The sequence below is a fragment of the Hylobates moloch genome, unplaced genomic scaffold (genome assembly GCF_009828535.3).
Source record: "Hylobates moloch isolate HMO894 unplaced genomic scaffold, HMol_V3 SCAFFOLD_17, whole genome shotgun sequence".
NCBI classification, from domain to species: Eukaryota; Metazoa; Chordata; class Mammalia; order Primates; family Hylobatidae; genus Hylobates; species Hylobates moloch.
The window spans coordinates 28,194,442-28,208,472 of record NW_026652292.1 but is presented as its reverse complement, the minus strand read 5'-3'; the positions used below and the strand labels follow the sequence as shown (position 1 = coordinate 28,208,472).

The 14,031-nt window shown below is 38.6% G+C and overlaps 1 protein-coding gene across 2 annotated transcripts in view; it reads right to left on the bottom strand.

Annotated features, from left to right (window-relative positions):
* CDH6 (cadherin 6) overlaps positions 1 to 14,031 on the bottom strand; it is a 137,133-nt gene that overhangs the window by 14,987 nt on the left and 108,115 nt on the right. For both annotated transcript variants that reach the window (XM_032135664.2, XM_032135665.2), the window contains exons 6-8: positions 11,773 to 11,960; positions 8,728 to 8,981; positions 699 to 835 (exon numbers count right to left, since the gene is read on the bottom strand). In XM_032135664.2, the coding sequence (XP_031991555.1) occupies positions 699 to 835; positions 8,728 to 8,981; positions 11,773 to 11,960 (579 nt within the window). The remainder of the gene's footprint in view (positions 1 to 698; positions 836 to 8,727; positions 8,982 to 11,772; positions 11,961 to 14,031) is intronic.

The window sequence follows — 14,031 nt, the reverse complement described above, 5'->3', positions numbered from 1 at the left end:
AAAAAGATCATTTTTCACTCATGTTCTTCAGCCTGCACATTGTAATGACTATCTACATTAGTTTTCATTGTGTGTAATCATTTTATTTGAAGCATTCTTTTGGCAGTATTGTTCTTTGCCTTTAATTTCATGGGGGCTACCATAAAATTCATTCTAATCATTTTATTGATTACTTGATGGTTTGTATTACTCACTTGGTATACCATGGAAAAGTGATAATTTATCTCTCTTAATTCTGTAAAGACTTTGAAATAGAAATTCTATAGTAAGCTAGAGAATTGATATCTAAAATTTTCTAAACAATGCCCACATTTTACAATATACTTGACCCCTCTCATCTTTTGCCCCCACACACAGTGTCTAATTGCGAGTCTGTTTTTTTTCAGCTGTTCATGTAATGTTCTAATTTCTAAGCTTTTTTGGAATTAAATCCACTGAGTACCAATTCAATCTCACTTGTGAGATACATTCCCATTTTATTGTTTCCGAATCACAGAACTTCCATGGTTGCCTCTCCATTTATGTGTGAGCCAGTGTATGTCTAGAAGAAGCATTACTGCAAACCACTCCAGGGCTCTTTCCCTCAATATATATCAAGTGGAATTGTCAATATGTGGTGACAAGCTAGGCTCCGCCAGCCCTTGCTGGGACATTCAGTCTATTAATGGGGGACAGCAGTGGTATTAGGTAGGACTTACTGATCTCTGTTGCTATCACTGTAATGTTGTGCCATAGCAGTGTTTCTCGGTCAAGAAGTTTCGATGTAAAAATCGAACCATTTCCAGAATCAATGTTGAATATTCTGTCCATATCTGTGTGTCGATCTACAGAGTACCTGAAAATGCAGAGTGGAATTAAGAAAGGCTTTTCTTTCTATTTCCTATTCTTACATCATAGAACGTCATAAAACATCTGGTACACATCATATCCCAGAATATCTGTGGCATGAATTTTTTTCCATCTCTAGTGCATATTTGAATATCTACAACTTGACATTAGGTAAAATATTTTGAGAAATTAGTTCTTCACAATGGAGGTCTTAATAGTAAACTCACTAGACAAGTTGCATGACTTTGAAGATCACCATTAAATTTTCTTTTCTAATATGTATAAATTTGGATCATGTTTATATAGTAATTTTTTCATTTTTAACTCAAGTTTTTACAACCTGAGAACTTTAATGTGTGTGTGTGTGTGTGTGTGTGTGTGTGTGTTTGTATGCATATGCAGGGTGTTGGTTATTTTTCTACTTTCCATTTAATTTTAAAAATCATCTGTTGAAATAAGCAAAAAATGGCTAGTGTGGCCAAGGTTAGTGAGGCAGAAGAGGGAGATAGGAGACGAGATTGGTGAGAGAGCCAGAGTCTAGACTGCAGAAGAAGGCTGTGGTAAGGAGTTGGAATTTATTCTAGATGCAATGCGAATCTACCCAAGGGTTTTTTGTTTGTTTGTTTGTTTTGAGATGGGGTCTCACTCTCTCACTCTGTCACCCAGGCTGGAGTGCAGTGGCATGATCTTGGCTCACTGCAACTTCGACCTCCCAGGCTTGAGCGATCCTCCCACCTTAGCCTCCAGAGTGACAGGTGCGTGTCACCATGCCCTGCTAATTTTTTGTATTTTTTGTAGAGACAGGATTTGGCCATTTTGTCCGGGCTGGTCTTGAACTCCTGAGCTCAAGTGATCCACCTACCTCGGCCTCCCAAAGTGCTGGGATAACAGTCATGAACCACCACGACTGGCTACAAAAGGTTTTAAGCAGGGGAGTGCCACAGTCTAAATCATGGTTAATAAAGATCACTGGTTGAATTGAGGAGAATGGTTGAATGGTGCTGCCACAAACAGAGAAAAAAGGAGTGAAAAACAAGATTCGGGGAAGATGGGTAAGTTCCATTTTTGCTCTGCTGAGGCTGAGGTGCCTGAGAAAAGTTCAGGAAGAGATATCTAGTCTGAAGCTCAAGATTAAGATCTGGACTGATCCCAGATTTCCTATTCAGCTGTCTAAGAAAACAATGTCCAGTGGAGGAAGGAAAACACTAAAGACAGAATCACTTACATTACTTAAATCAGTGGGAGACCACAGTGGTGCCTGGAACAGACTAGGAACTTGATAAATATTTAAGAAGGAGAGTTTGAATAAATTCAAGGGAAACCAAGAGAAGCATTTGGAAACCAAACATTCCAACCCTAATACTGGTGGAAGACTAGTGGATTTTGAGAAATGTTGTCTTATTTATAAATGCATTACTAGTTTTTAGAATAGCTATGTGATATGGTTTGGCTCTGTGTCCCCACCCAAACCTAATCTCGAATTGTAATCCCCATGTGTCAAAGGAGGGGCCTGATGGGAGGTGATTGTATCATGGGGGCAGACTTCTTCCTTGCTGATCTTGTGATAGTGAGTGAATTCTCACGAGATCTGATGGTTTAAAAGTGTAGTGTTTCCCCTTTACCTTTCGCCATGATTACAAGTTTTCTGCAGCCTCCTAGCCATGCTTCCTGTACAGCCTGTAGAACTGTGAGTCAATTAAGCCTCTTTTCTTCATAAATTACCCAGTCTCAGGTAGTTCTTTATAGCAGTGTGAGAATGAACTAATACAGAAAATTGGTACCAGGAAAGTAGGGGACTGCTATAAAGATAGCTGAAAATGTGGAAGCAACTTTGGAACTGGGTAACAGGTAGAGGTTGGAACGGATTGGAGGGCACAGAAGAAGAAAGAAAGATGTGGGAAAGTTTGGAACTTCCTAGAGACTTGTTGAAAGGTTTTGACCAAAATGCTGACAATGATATGGACAATGAGGTCCAGGCTGAGGAGGTCTCAGAGGGACATGAGGAACTTATTGGGAACTGGATTAAAGGTCACTCTTGCTTTGCTTTAGCAAAGAGACTGGTGGTTGGTGGTGTTTTGCCTCTGCCCTAGAGATCTGTGGAACTTTGAACTTGGGAGAGATGATTTAGGATATTTGGCAGAAGAAGTTTCTAAGCAGCAAAGCATTCAAGAAGTGATCTGGCTGTTTCTTAAAGTGTATGGTCATATGTGTGAACAAAGAGATGATGTGAAACTGGAACTTATATTTAAAATGGTGACTATGTGGTAGAAATGAAAGATCCATTTTCTGGGGAGGAATTCAAGCCTATTGCAGAAATTTCCATAACTAAAGAGGAGCCAAATGTTAATAGCCAGGACAAGGGGGAAAATGTCTCCAGGGCATTTTGGGGACCTTGATGGCAGCCTCTTCCCTCACAGGCCCAGAGGCATAGCAGGAAAAAGAATGGTTTCATGGGCAAGGCCTAGGGCCTAGCTGCTCTGTGCAGCCTTGGGACATGGCATCCTGTGTTCCAGCCACTCCAGCCCAAGCTGTGGCTAAAAAGGGCCAAGGTACAGCTCAGCTGTGGTTTCAGAGGGTGCATGCCCCAAGGCTTGGTGGCATCTACATGGTGTTGGGCCTGAAGGTGTGCAGAAGGCAAGAAGTTGAGGTTTGGGAACCTCCACCTATATTTTAGAGGATTTATGGAAATGCCTGGATGTCCAGGCAGAAATCTGCTGCAGTGGTGGAGACCTCATGGAGAACCTCTACTGGAGCAGTGTGCGGGGAAAATGAGGGGTTGGAGCCCCCACACAGAGTCCCCAATGGGGCACTGCTTAGTGGAGCTGTGAGAAGGGGGCCACTCTCTTCCAGACCCCAGAATGGTGGATCCACCAATAGCTTGCATCATGAGCCTGGGAAAGCTGCAGGCACTTAATGCCAGCCCATGAAAACAGGCTCGGGGGCTGTATGTTTCAGAGCCACAGGAACGGAGCTGCCCAAGGCCATGGGAGCTCACCCCTTTATCAGTGTGCCCTAGAGGTGAGACATGGAGTCAAAGGAGATTATTTTGGAGCCTTAGGATTTAGCAACTGCGCTGCTGGATTTCAGTCTTGCATGGGGCCTGTAGCCCCTTGGTTTTGGCCAATATCTCCCTTTTTGAGTGGGAACATTTACCCAATACCTGTAACCCCATTGTATGGACGTAACTGACTTGTTTTTTATTTTACAGGCTCATAGGCTGAAAGGATCTGTCTTGTCTCAGATGAGACTTTGGACTTGGACTTTTGAGTTAATGCTGGGATGAGTTATGACTTTGGGGGACTGTCAGGAATGCATGATTGGTTTTGAAACGTGAAAAGGACATGAGATTTGGGAGGGGCCAGGGGAAGAATGATATGGTTTGGCTCTGTGTCCCCACCCAAATCTGATCTCAAATTGAAATCCCCATGTGTCAGAGGAGGCACCTGGTGGGAGGTGACTGAATCATGGGGCAGACTTCCCCCCTGCTGTTCTTGTGATAGTGAGTGAGTTCTCATGAGATCTGATGGTTCAAAAGTGTGTGGCACTTTTCCCTTCCTTTCCCTCTTCTCCTTCTGCTATGATTGTAAGTTACCTGAGGCCTCTCGGCCATGCTTCCTGTACAGCCTGTGGAAATGGGAGTCAATTAAACCTTTTCATAAATTACCAAGTCTCAGGTAGTTCTTTATAGCAGTGTAAAAATGGACTAATACACTATGTTTATGAGCAGGGTGGGGGTGGGGTATTACAGAGAAAACTGAAGAAAGTTGATATGTTAAGGCCATTAGAAAAAAAATTGCCCATTTCAGCTGGATTTTTAAAACTTTATGAGGTTGAAAAACATTGTCTCAGTAGAAATTCAATTTAAGTAAATGACCTGACTAGGCAGATATATGTGGAATTATTATGAGTGCTCTAAGAAAAATAAACCCTTGTTACTAACTTGCCATAGTATACTGCATCCAAGATTCTGCTTGAATGTATTATTTTGGTTTAAAATACAAGTAGTGAATTATAATGAAGAATATATTTTATCTTCATAAAATTTACTTTTGTTATCTAGTGAGTGTCTAAATGAAATAGATATTCAATTATCGTAGGCCATTTAAACCTGATTTTAAAGAGAATTAATGAAGTTCACAATGGGTATAAGATCAAGTTGAATTGGAGTTTCAGTTTCAATGTATGTAAACTTATGTTGTTATTATCCAAAGGGTTGAAACAATTGAAACAGCTATTGTTTTGCCATTTATGTCATGAATCAACATTTATTAAGAATTTAGGCAACAGTATTGTACTTACTTGATCATTTCTTACTTTAAATTTGAGAATGATAAATATTTATAGCACATCATTAATTACAAAAAGGAAATCTCAATATTCATAGACTTTGTAAGAAATTTAATAATGATCTATATACATATTTTTTTCTCATGGAAAATGCTAAGCTTAAGATGTGCTGCTTGTAAGCTGTTACAATAATATACAGCAATAATCTTGTTTTGTTCTTTGCGTCTTTTCCCCCTGTTGTAGTTTTAAATTTTACAAGCAATTATATTTTCCTATCAAGGCTTGACATAAAGGGTAAGAGGTGAGAATTTTTAATTGAAGGCAGCTTTCAATTTGAAAGAGAAAGTAACTATGTAGGAAATAGCAAAATTGTATTTTTTCCTTTTGTTGGGACATTTAAAAATTAATAGAAAATCTAAAATGCCCACATCATTCAGGAAAGATGCTTGTACAAAAGCCTTGCTTGTTTGTTGTTTTTATCTTCCAAGGTAATTTAAATTTATATCAAGGATATTTATTGTCCAGTCACATTAATTGTAATTCTCACTGATAAGAAACAAGATAAAATCCCACCATGATTATAGCAGATCCTTCTGCTAGGTAGCTTTTTTCTTTTTCTAGGATTTCATTGTATTCTGTGATTAAATAATTTGTCTTCTAATGTATCCTCAAGTCAGGAAGATTTGTGGTTCTTCCTGGGAAGGAGGTATGTTTGCATAAATTTTTCATAATTTGTATGTATAGTGACATAAGATTCTTTCACAGAAACCAAAGGGAATTTGAGATGAGGTTATTAGAAGAAAATAATTTTATGTGATTAAATAATTAAAGATTTGTGCCTGCATAATGATAAATCAGTGCTCTGTGGAAGAATTCTCTAGTGTTAGTTTTGCACCTACCATATTGTGTAGCACTTAGTTGTTCAACATTTATGTCTTGAATAATCAAAAATTATGTATGAATGTATTTTTCTAATATAAGAATGAATTTTATCCTATAAAAGGGCACTGGAATACCATTTATATACCAATATATCTATAAGTATTTCTAGTCTTAAATCTATATCTATGTATCAAATCCATATGTACCAAGGAAAGGCTGGCAGCAAAAAACTTATAAATTAGCTGACAGCCAACATAATCTGACAAGCTAACTACTTTCTTTCATAAAACAGAAAATAATGCAGTGGGTAAAAATGGTATTTGGTAAAAAAGTAATATAGATATGGAAATATTGCCTGAATTTGCAGAACATTCTCTCTTTTAATTAAAAAAATTGATCTATCAAGGACATAACCAAAGCTCATATTTATAAACTTCTAGCATTAACACTTTCAAATTGAATTTGATACTTACTTGCTAAGATTTTTTTTCCTTAACGCAGTTACAACAAACTCCAAGAGAGAGAGTAGTTGTGAAAATACTTACACATATATTAGTGAAAACTATGTTAGTGAAAGCTATATTAGTGAAAACCACATTCATTTTCCTTATTAACAATATTAAATGTATGTGGAGAAACACTTGGTCCATGGAGCTCACATGGTTGACCACAGCCCAATTCAAAGTGTCTTATAGATATTCCAGTAGGATGCTAAAACAAGAGTTTATTCGCCCAGTGATTTAAAACTGTTCCCTAAAAGTAAGCCAGGAATTTTTGTGTTTGAGATGTGGGGCTTGTCATAAGGTTTCATTTGAACAAAGGGTTCAACTGGGAAAAAGTAAGAAAATGACTGCTGCCTTAGAGCCCCACATTCTTTTATCTGCAATAATAATCTTCACGTAGCAGCTAGTGTTATCCTTTTAAAACGGAGTTTTAGATTAGTTAACTGTTATACTCAAAGGTTTCCAGTGGCTTCTCATCTCAATCAGAATAAAATCCAGTCTTTACCATGAACTACAAAGCCCTACAGGACCTGCCACACTCCTCATCAGCAATCAAACCTCTCTGGGGCCTCATGTGTGACCTCGCCTCCCTCTCTCACTCTCTTCCAGCTGCGGAGGCCTCCTCGCTGCTCTTTCAACTGTCAAGCAAGCTCTGGTATCAGACTTACCCTTGCTTTTCTCTCTTCTTGGAATGTTCTTCCCCCAGCATCAACATGGTTCGCCCTTTAATATCATTCAAATCTTTACTAAATGGTCCCCTACCAAGAACGCCAAACCTGACGCCATTATCTAAAATAGTACTCCGGGTGCTCTTTATTTCCTTATTCTGCCTTATTTTCCTGCTTAAAATTTACTTTTGCCTGACGTATTACATATTTACTGTTTGTCTATTTCTGCTTGCCCCAATTAGAATGTAAACTTCATGGGATGAGGGCTGTATTCCCTAATGCCTAGAATGTACCTGGCACTTGGCTGGCACCGTGACCAGAATCTATTTGTGAACTCACTGGCAAGAGTTTCCCTAGTTTTTCAGTCTGCTTACTTTGTTTATGGGGAGTAATTGACACAATCAATGCTTTTCTGGTCTAGCACTTTTCTTGAACTCCTGACCTCAAGTGATCTGCCCACCTTGGCCTCCCAAAGTGCTGGGATTACAGGTGTGAGCCACCGTGCTCAGCTAGCACTTTTCTCATTTAGTCAACTAAGCTACTGGCTGGAGGCTGGAGGTTGGTTGACTCCAGCATTTTCCTGTTAAGATCCGAGAATACTGAAGCATCAGTGGTCCCAAAGAGCAATAAGGCCTTATTGCAACATGATTTACAACTAAGGTGTAAGGAAAGCACAGGGAAAACAGAACTAGTTTACATAGCATACATTTGGACTCTGTTGTATTAATTTCCCTAGGATTTCACAGACGTATATCATGAAACGATTCTTGTTTTTATCTACATCTACGAAAGGAAAAACCATCCGACTGGAGGATAATTCTGTCTTTTAAGTGTTACATGATAGGTTTTTCTACACTTGAAAAACAGGCTCTCAAGCTCAGTGCTTGATTTGTTAAAAATCATACTTTTTCTATGCCACTCTTTGACAAATCTTAAACTTAAAAAAATCTCAAATCTTGGAAAATAATCCCAGGTTATTCAGCTGCATCACCTTATACTACTTCTACTTAAGCAGTAAACTCCTTATAGCTTGTTTTCCTCCCCAAATTTGTGTTTTTTTAAGGTTTATACAGTCAGCCCTGTGTATCCACAGGTTCTGCAACTGTGGATTCAACCAACCGGAAATCAAAAATGTTTGGAAAAAACAAAAAGCAAACAATAAAAAATACTACAAAATAAAAACATCAAGATAACTATTTACATTGAATTGCTACTGTAAGTAATCTAGAAATGACTTAAAGTATGGGGGAGGATGAGCTTTGGTTATTTGCAAATCTGTGTCATTTTATATAAGTAACTTCCAGATTCGTGAATTTTACTATGGGTGTGGGCCTGGAACCAATCCCCCAGGGATAACAAGGGATTACTGTACTTCTGCCAAAATAATATTTATGCAGTGAGCAAAGAGAGTTAAAGGTGCTGTTTAGAATAGTTTTTTCAGGAAAACACAGTTGTCTAATTAGAACAAAAGGGATTCATCTTTTCTAAAGTGCAGGCAGATATTTGAATATAAATTGACTGAAGCTTATGAAAAAGACACGTCACAGAAGTGTGCTTACTTGACAGGATTCCTGGCAGCATCTGGATCTTGGGCTGCGACGGAGCCTATTGTGGTGTTTATCTGAGCATCTTCTCTTATTTGTAAGATGTAGGCCAGTTTGCTGAAGACAGGTGGCTCATCTACATCCTCCACCACAATTCTAACCGTGGCCGAATCTTTGAAAGGCCCCAAGTAGAGAAATCGTGGCTCAACATGAGGATTGGAGGCTTCCACTTTAAGGGTATACACTTTCTTCTTTTCAAAGTCCAAGAGCTTGGGGTTGGGGGGTGGGGGAAGAAGTGACATATTTAAAGCAGCCAAGACACAGACAGCCAAGACATGAAACATTTTTGGTGTAAACCACTGATAAATGAATACAATCATATTGCTTAGAGAAACACATTTATGTGATATTGGGCAAAGGGAGAAAAGATAAGATGTAATTTTTTTTCTTATATCTAGGCTGGTAGGCAGGAAACGATTATAAAGTTTGTGAAGGAGTTCAGACGCCACAGAAGAATGTATGGGCTGAGACCATGCCTGCTGTTGACTTAAAAGTGGGTACTGAGGTACAAGGCATCATACCAGGCAGGAAGAGCACTTGGGAGCAGGAGTCTGGTAGAGCCCACACTGTCCCCACTTAAAAAATACTCATGTTTCACTAGAGGGGGCCATCGGGGCAAGTTGGCAAATATGCAGTGGGTTATTCCATGTCAGATGTTCCCACATCTGGCTTTTTTTTTTTTTTTTTTTTGAGACGGAGTCTCGCTCTGTCACCAGGCTGGAGTGCATTGGTGTGATCTTGGCTCACTGCAACCACTGCCTCCCGGATTCAAGTGATTCTCCCGCCTCAGCCTCCCGAGTAGCTGGGACGACAGGCACGCACCACCAGGCCCAGCTAATTTTTGTATTTTTAGTAGAAACGGGGTTTCATCATGTTGGCCAGGATGGTCTCGATCTCTTGACCTCGTGATCCACCTGCCTCAGCCTCCCAAAGTGCTGGGATTACAAGCGTGAGCCACTGTGCCTGGCCATACCTGGCTTTAATTGCACTGATGAGTGTTTAAAACTAGCCAGTGTCTTGGCCCCACCCTGGACCATTAAACCAACATATCTGGGCGTGCAGATTAAAATCTACATTATTCAACACTTCCCCCAGTGATTCTGTGGTGCGGCCAGAATTGAGAGCCACAGGTTTGCATTCTGAATCCCTCGTCATCATTCAGACAACATAGATTAAAGTTTTTTTTTGTTGTTTTTTGCATGAGATAATGAAATATTCCAAATGGTATCCTGAAAAGGGCATTGGGCTAATTATTTGCCAAAGAAAGTAATGATCATTGTTGTCAAGGGTCTTTAGGAAAAGTAGGTCTGCTTTTGGAGACATGGGGAACCGAAATGCTTATTGCTGACTTATAGTTTTAGATGATAATATGACAAGGCTCACTAGAAACACAATTAATCAAGACGTTAGTGAATGTGATTTAGTCGTCTAGGCAAAATTTCAGTTCGAATCTGATAAGGCACCAAGAAAATTAAAAAGGTTAATGCACACTAATGGGCTTCCTAATTATATTATAGTTTAAAACATTAGTCTGAGTGTCACTTAAACATGTTTTATTGTGTTTGCAGATATTAAGACACGTAATCCAAAGCTTGGGAGGAAAAAAAATCTCTTCTTATTTACATCCACCGATGCTTTTATTTACCAGAAAAGATAATAGTATGCTAAAGGAGAGAGAAAATATTACACCATACATGATAAAAGTGAAATCATAAAAAGTTAGCCAAAATTAATATTTTTAGTCCTGAAGCATACAATTCATTGGTTTTTAAATTTTGCCATATTTTCGTATACTGCTCTGTGGTGCTACACAACTTGGGGGATAAAATAATGAACCAGTACTTTGGAAAAAAAAATAGAAATCAGAATATAAAAGATTTATTGTCGTGTTCCAAAAAGTGGCTAAAGAATTACCAGGAAATTTATGGTATTTAATTTAAATTTGTTATGGTATTTAATTTGAACTTGTGGTCTTTATATATCCTCTTTCTGTGATGCAAGTCATCTTGAATCACTGCTTGCTGTACTCTTTTCCTTCACAGCAATCATCACAATTTGTAGTTATATATTTGTTTGTTTGTTTACTTGGCTCCTTGTCTCTTTCCCCCTAGACTGGAAGTACCATGAGGGCAGAGAGCATCTGTTGTATGTACCAGTGCACCTCCAGCACCTAGAGCAGTGTCTGGCACTGTTTATTTACTGTTCATTTAAAGTATTTACTTTATATATTTTTATGGATATCATTTGTTTATATTACTTATTTACTTAGGAGATTCTTAATAAAAATTCACTGGATGTATAGAATTAACATGAATGCATATCATTTTAGGTTCCTGAAAGCCAGCCCAAGAGATCTCAGTGTCATTAGAATTGGTTTTCTTTCTTTCTTTTCTTTCTTTCTTTCTTTCTTTTTCTTTCTTTCTTTCTTCTTTCTTTCTTTCCTCTCTCTCTTTCTTTTTTCTTTCTTCTTTCTTTCTCTTTCTTTCTTTCTTTCTTTCCTTCCTTCCTTCCTTCCTTCCTTCCTTCCTTCCTTCCTTCCTTCCTCTTTCTTTCTTTCCTTTCTTTCTTCTTCTTCTTTTTTTTTTTTTTTCAGAGTCTCACTCTGTCACCTAGGCTGGAGTGCAGTGGTGTGATCTCGGCTCACTGCAACCTCTGCTGCCCAGGCTCAAGCAATCCTCCTGCCTCAGTCTCCAGAGCAGCTGGGATTACAGGTACCCGCCACCACACCTGGCTAAGTTTTGTATTTTTAACAGAGATGGGTTTTGCCATGTTGGTCTCAAACTCCAGGACTCAAGAGATCCTCCTGCCTCGGCCTCCGAAAGTGCTGGGATTACAGGCGGGAGCCACCATGCCCAGCCAGAATTGGCATTTTTCTGAAAATAATAAGTAAAATAAAAATCTAAAGGAATGTTTATGTGAGATATAATTGCCCCTGGTAACTTAGGAACTGGAGAAAAGTAAATGGGTTCACTTTGTATGGTGTTTAAGAAGCAGCATTACCTTTTTGACAGTTATAACCCCTTCCTGGGTTTCCTGGTCGGTGATGACATCAAACATATCCAGCCCCTCACCGTCTGTGATGCTGTACTCAATTTCAGCATTTTCTCCCATATCAGCGTCGCTGGCTTTGATTCTGCCAATTGGTGTACCCGGTGGAGAAGATTCAGGAGTTTTAAACTGGTATGTACCTATTAATCATCAGACAGATATAAGTCAAACATAGACTAACCACACTCTATCATCATAAAAACAAAACCTGTTCTCTAATAGTTCTTTGAGACATTACCATCAGGTAGATTTGTGCTTTCCTTAAAATAACTAATGGTGGCCTGTTCTTCTTATGTCTACTTTCATGGTTGTTAAGAATGTTTCTTCTATTTCATGACCTGTCTCCTTGCAAATGGAGAACACTTTTCTTGCCTGTAAACAGGCTCCAAAGTTTATGGTGTGATTGTGAGAACAACTGACTGGCTACAGGAGGCACAGAAGATTTCAAAGCCCTTTGTTAACTTCATTTAACAGAAAGAGTAGAGAAGAATTTAATCTGAACTGCGACTTTAAGTTAATTACTAGGTATTCTTTAAAAGAGTTCCTTCTACCATTGCTAGTAATAGCTGGAGGTAGAAAGAAATTATAGCAAGTTGGAGGCTGTATCCAAGTAGATATTCTTTTATTCATACATGGAGCTGGACCTAGTTGCAGAGTTAGAGATACAGGTAAATACATTAAGTGATAAAACTCCTAATTTTTTTCTTTTGACTCTTAAATTTTATTATTTTATGCATAGATTTCTCCCATACTTTTTTTGTATTACTAATTTGAAACCTATGTTTCCTATATAGACACTTTTTAAAAAAATATGCTCCTGTTACAAACTTAGTTTAGAGAGACTACATATGAGTTTCAGTTTAGATCGGCCAGGACATGATGTACTTAGCACCAAAAATATAAAATAGTAAAACCAAGGCTTATTCTACCCTTTTCCATTACATTTTGTCAACCATTCATACAAATGATTTGAAAAGAATTTAAACAGTCTATGGCACTACTAAAATATAGGCATTCAGTAATAGTAATCCCTTAAGTATTGAGTTCATACTTGGTAAAATGATAAAGCAGGTTAAAAAAATTTTTAAACTTTTTTTGACCCAAGTACGTAACTCAAAAAGAGCATTTTTTTTTTTTTTTTTTTAAGACAGGATTTCCTCCTGTTACTCAGGCTGGAGTGCAGTGGCGTAATCATGGCTCACCTCAGCCTCAAACTTCTGGGCTCAAGCAATCCTCCCACCTCAGCCTTCTGAGTAGCTGGGACTACAGGTGCACACCATCGTACCTGACTAACTTCTTTTTACTTGTTGTAGACACAGGGTCTCACTATGTTGCCTCGGCTGCTCTTGAACTCTTGGCCTCATGCAGTCTTCCTCCCTCAGCCTCCCAAAGCTCTGGGATTACAGGCATGAGTTGGTGTGCCCCAGGTTAAATATTTCTCTAGTGTTTTCAACATCCATTTTTAGGGCCTCCTGCCCCTTTCTAACTTCTCCCCTCCCTTGCCTTGGCATATTGCTCATTAACAAGTCACAGGCTATCTAAGCAGAGCAGAGTGAGTTACAAATTCCTGCGGTACCAGGGTGTGGGGGATTCCTTATGTTATTCTTTCCCAGGGAATCTCCACATTAAAAAGGAGGTTTTGGGCAAACCATTGGTGATCCTAATAGTTTTCATTTCAGGCTCCTGTAAGGGAAATGGTAGGCCTCATAGAACCTTTCTTCTACTTGTTATATCCGATATTCTTTAATTAGCTCTGATCTTTTTGCATTTAGCTAACTCTGATTAAAAACTTGAAAAAATAAAGAAAATAAAACTACTTCCTGTTGATCCGTGTATAGCTCTACTCTAAAGGAAGACCGTATTAGCTGATCAATTTTTTTAAAATGCCATGATAGAATGAATGGGTTTTCTATTGAATAATTGAGATAGCTTTCGTAGGAGATCATGGTCCCAGAGGGATTTTGTTCCTGGAAGAAAAGTTACGTTAAAACCAGTTCCCTCTTGGGTAGCTCTATGTGAGAATTTTTAGCATACTCCTGATACCGAGTTGGTATTCATGGATGTTGTTTTTCCTTCTTCTTCCTTTTATCTAATCACTGGAGTTAATGATTTTGGAGACGACTTTCGGTATCTCAACTAACCATAATGTAGAAAACGATTTACGATTACAAATGGATTAAGTACCTAGTTACTTCCACAGTTGTATTTTTA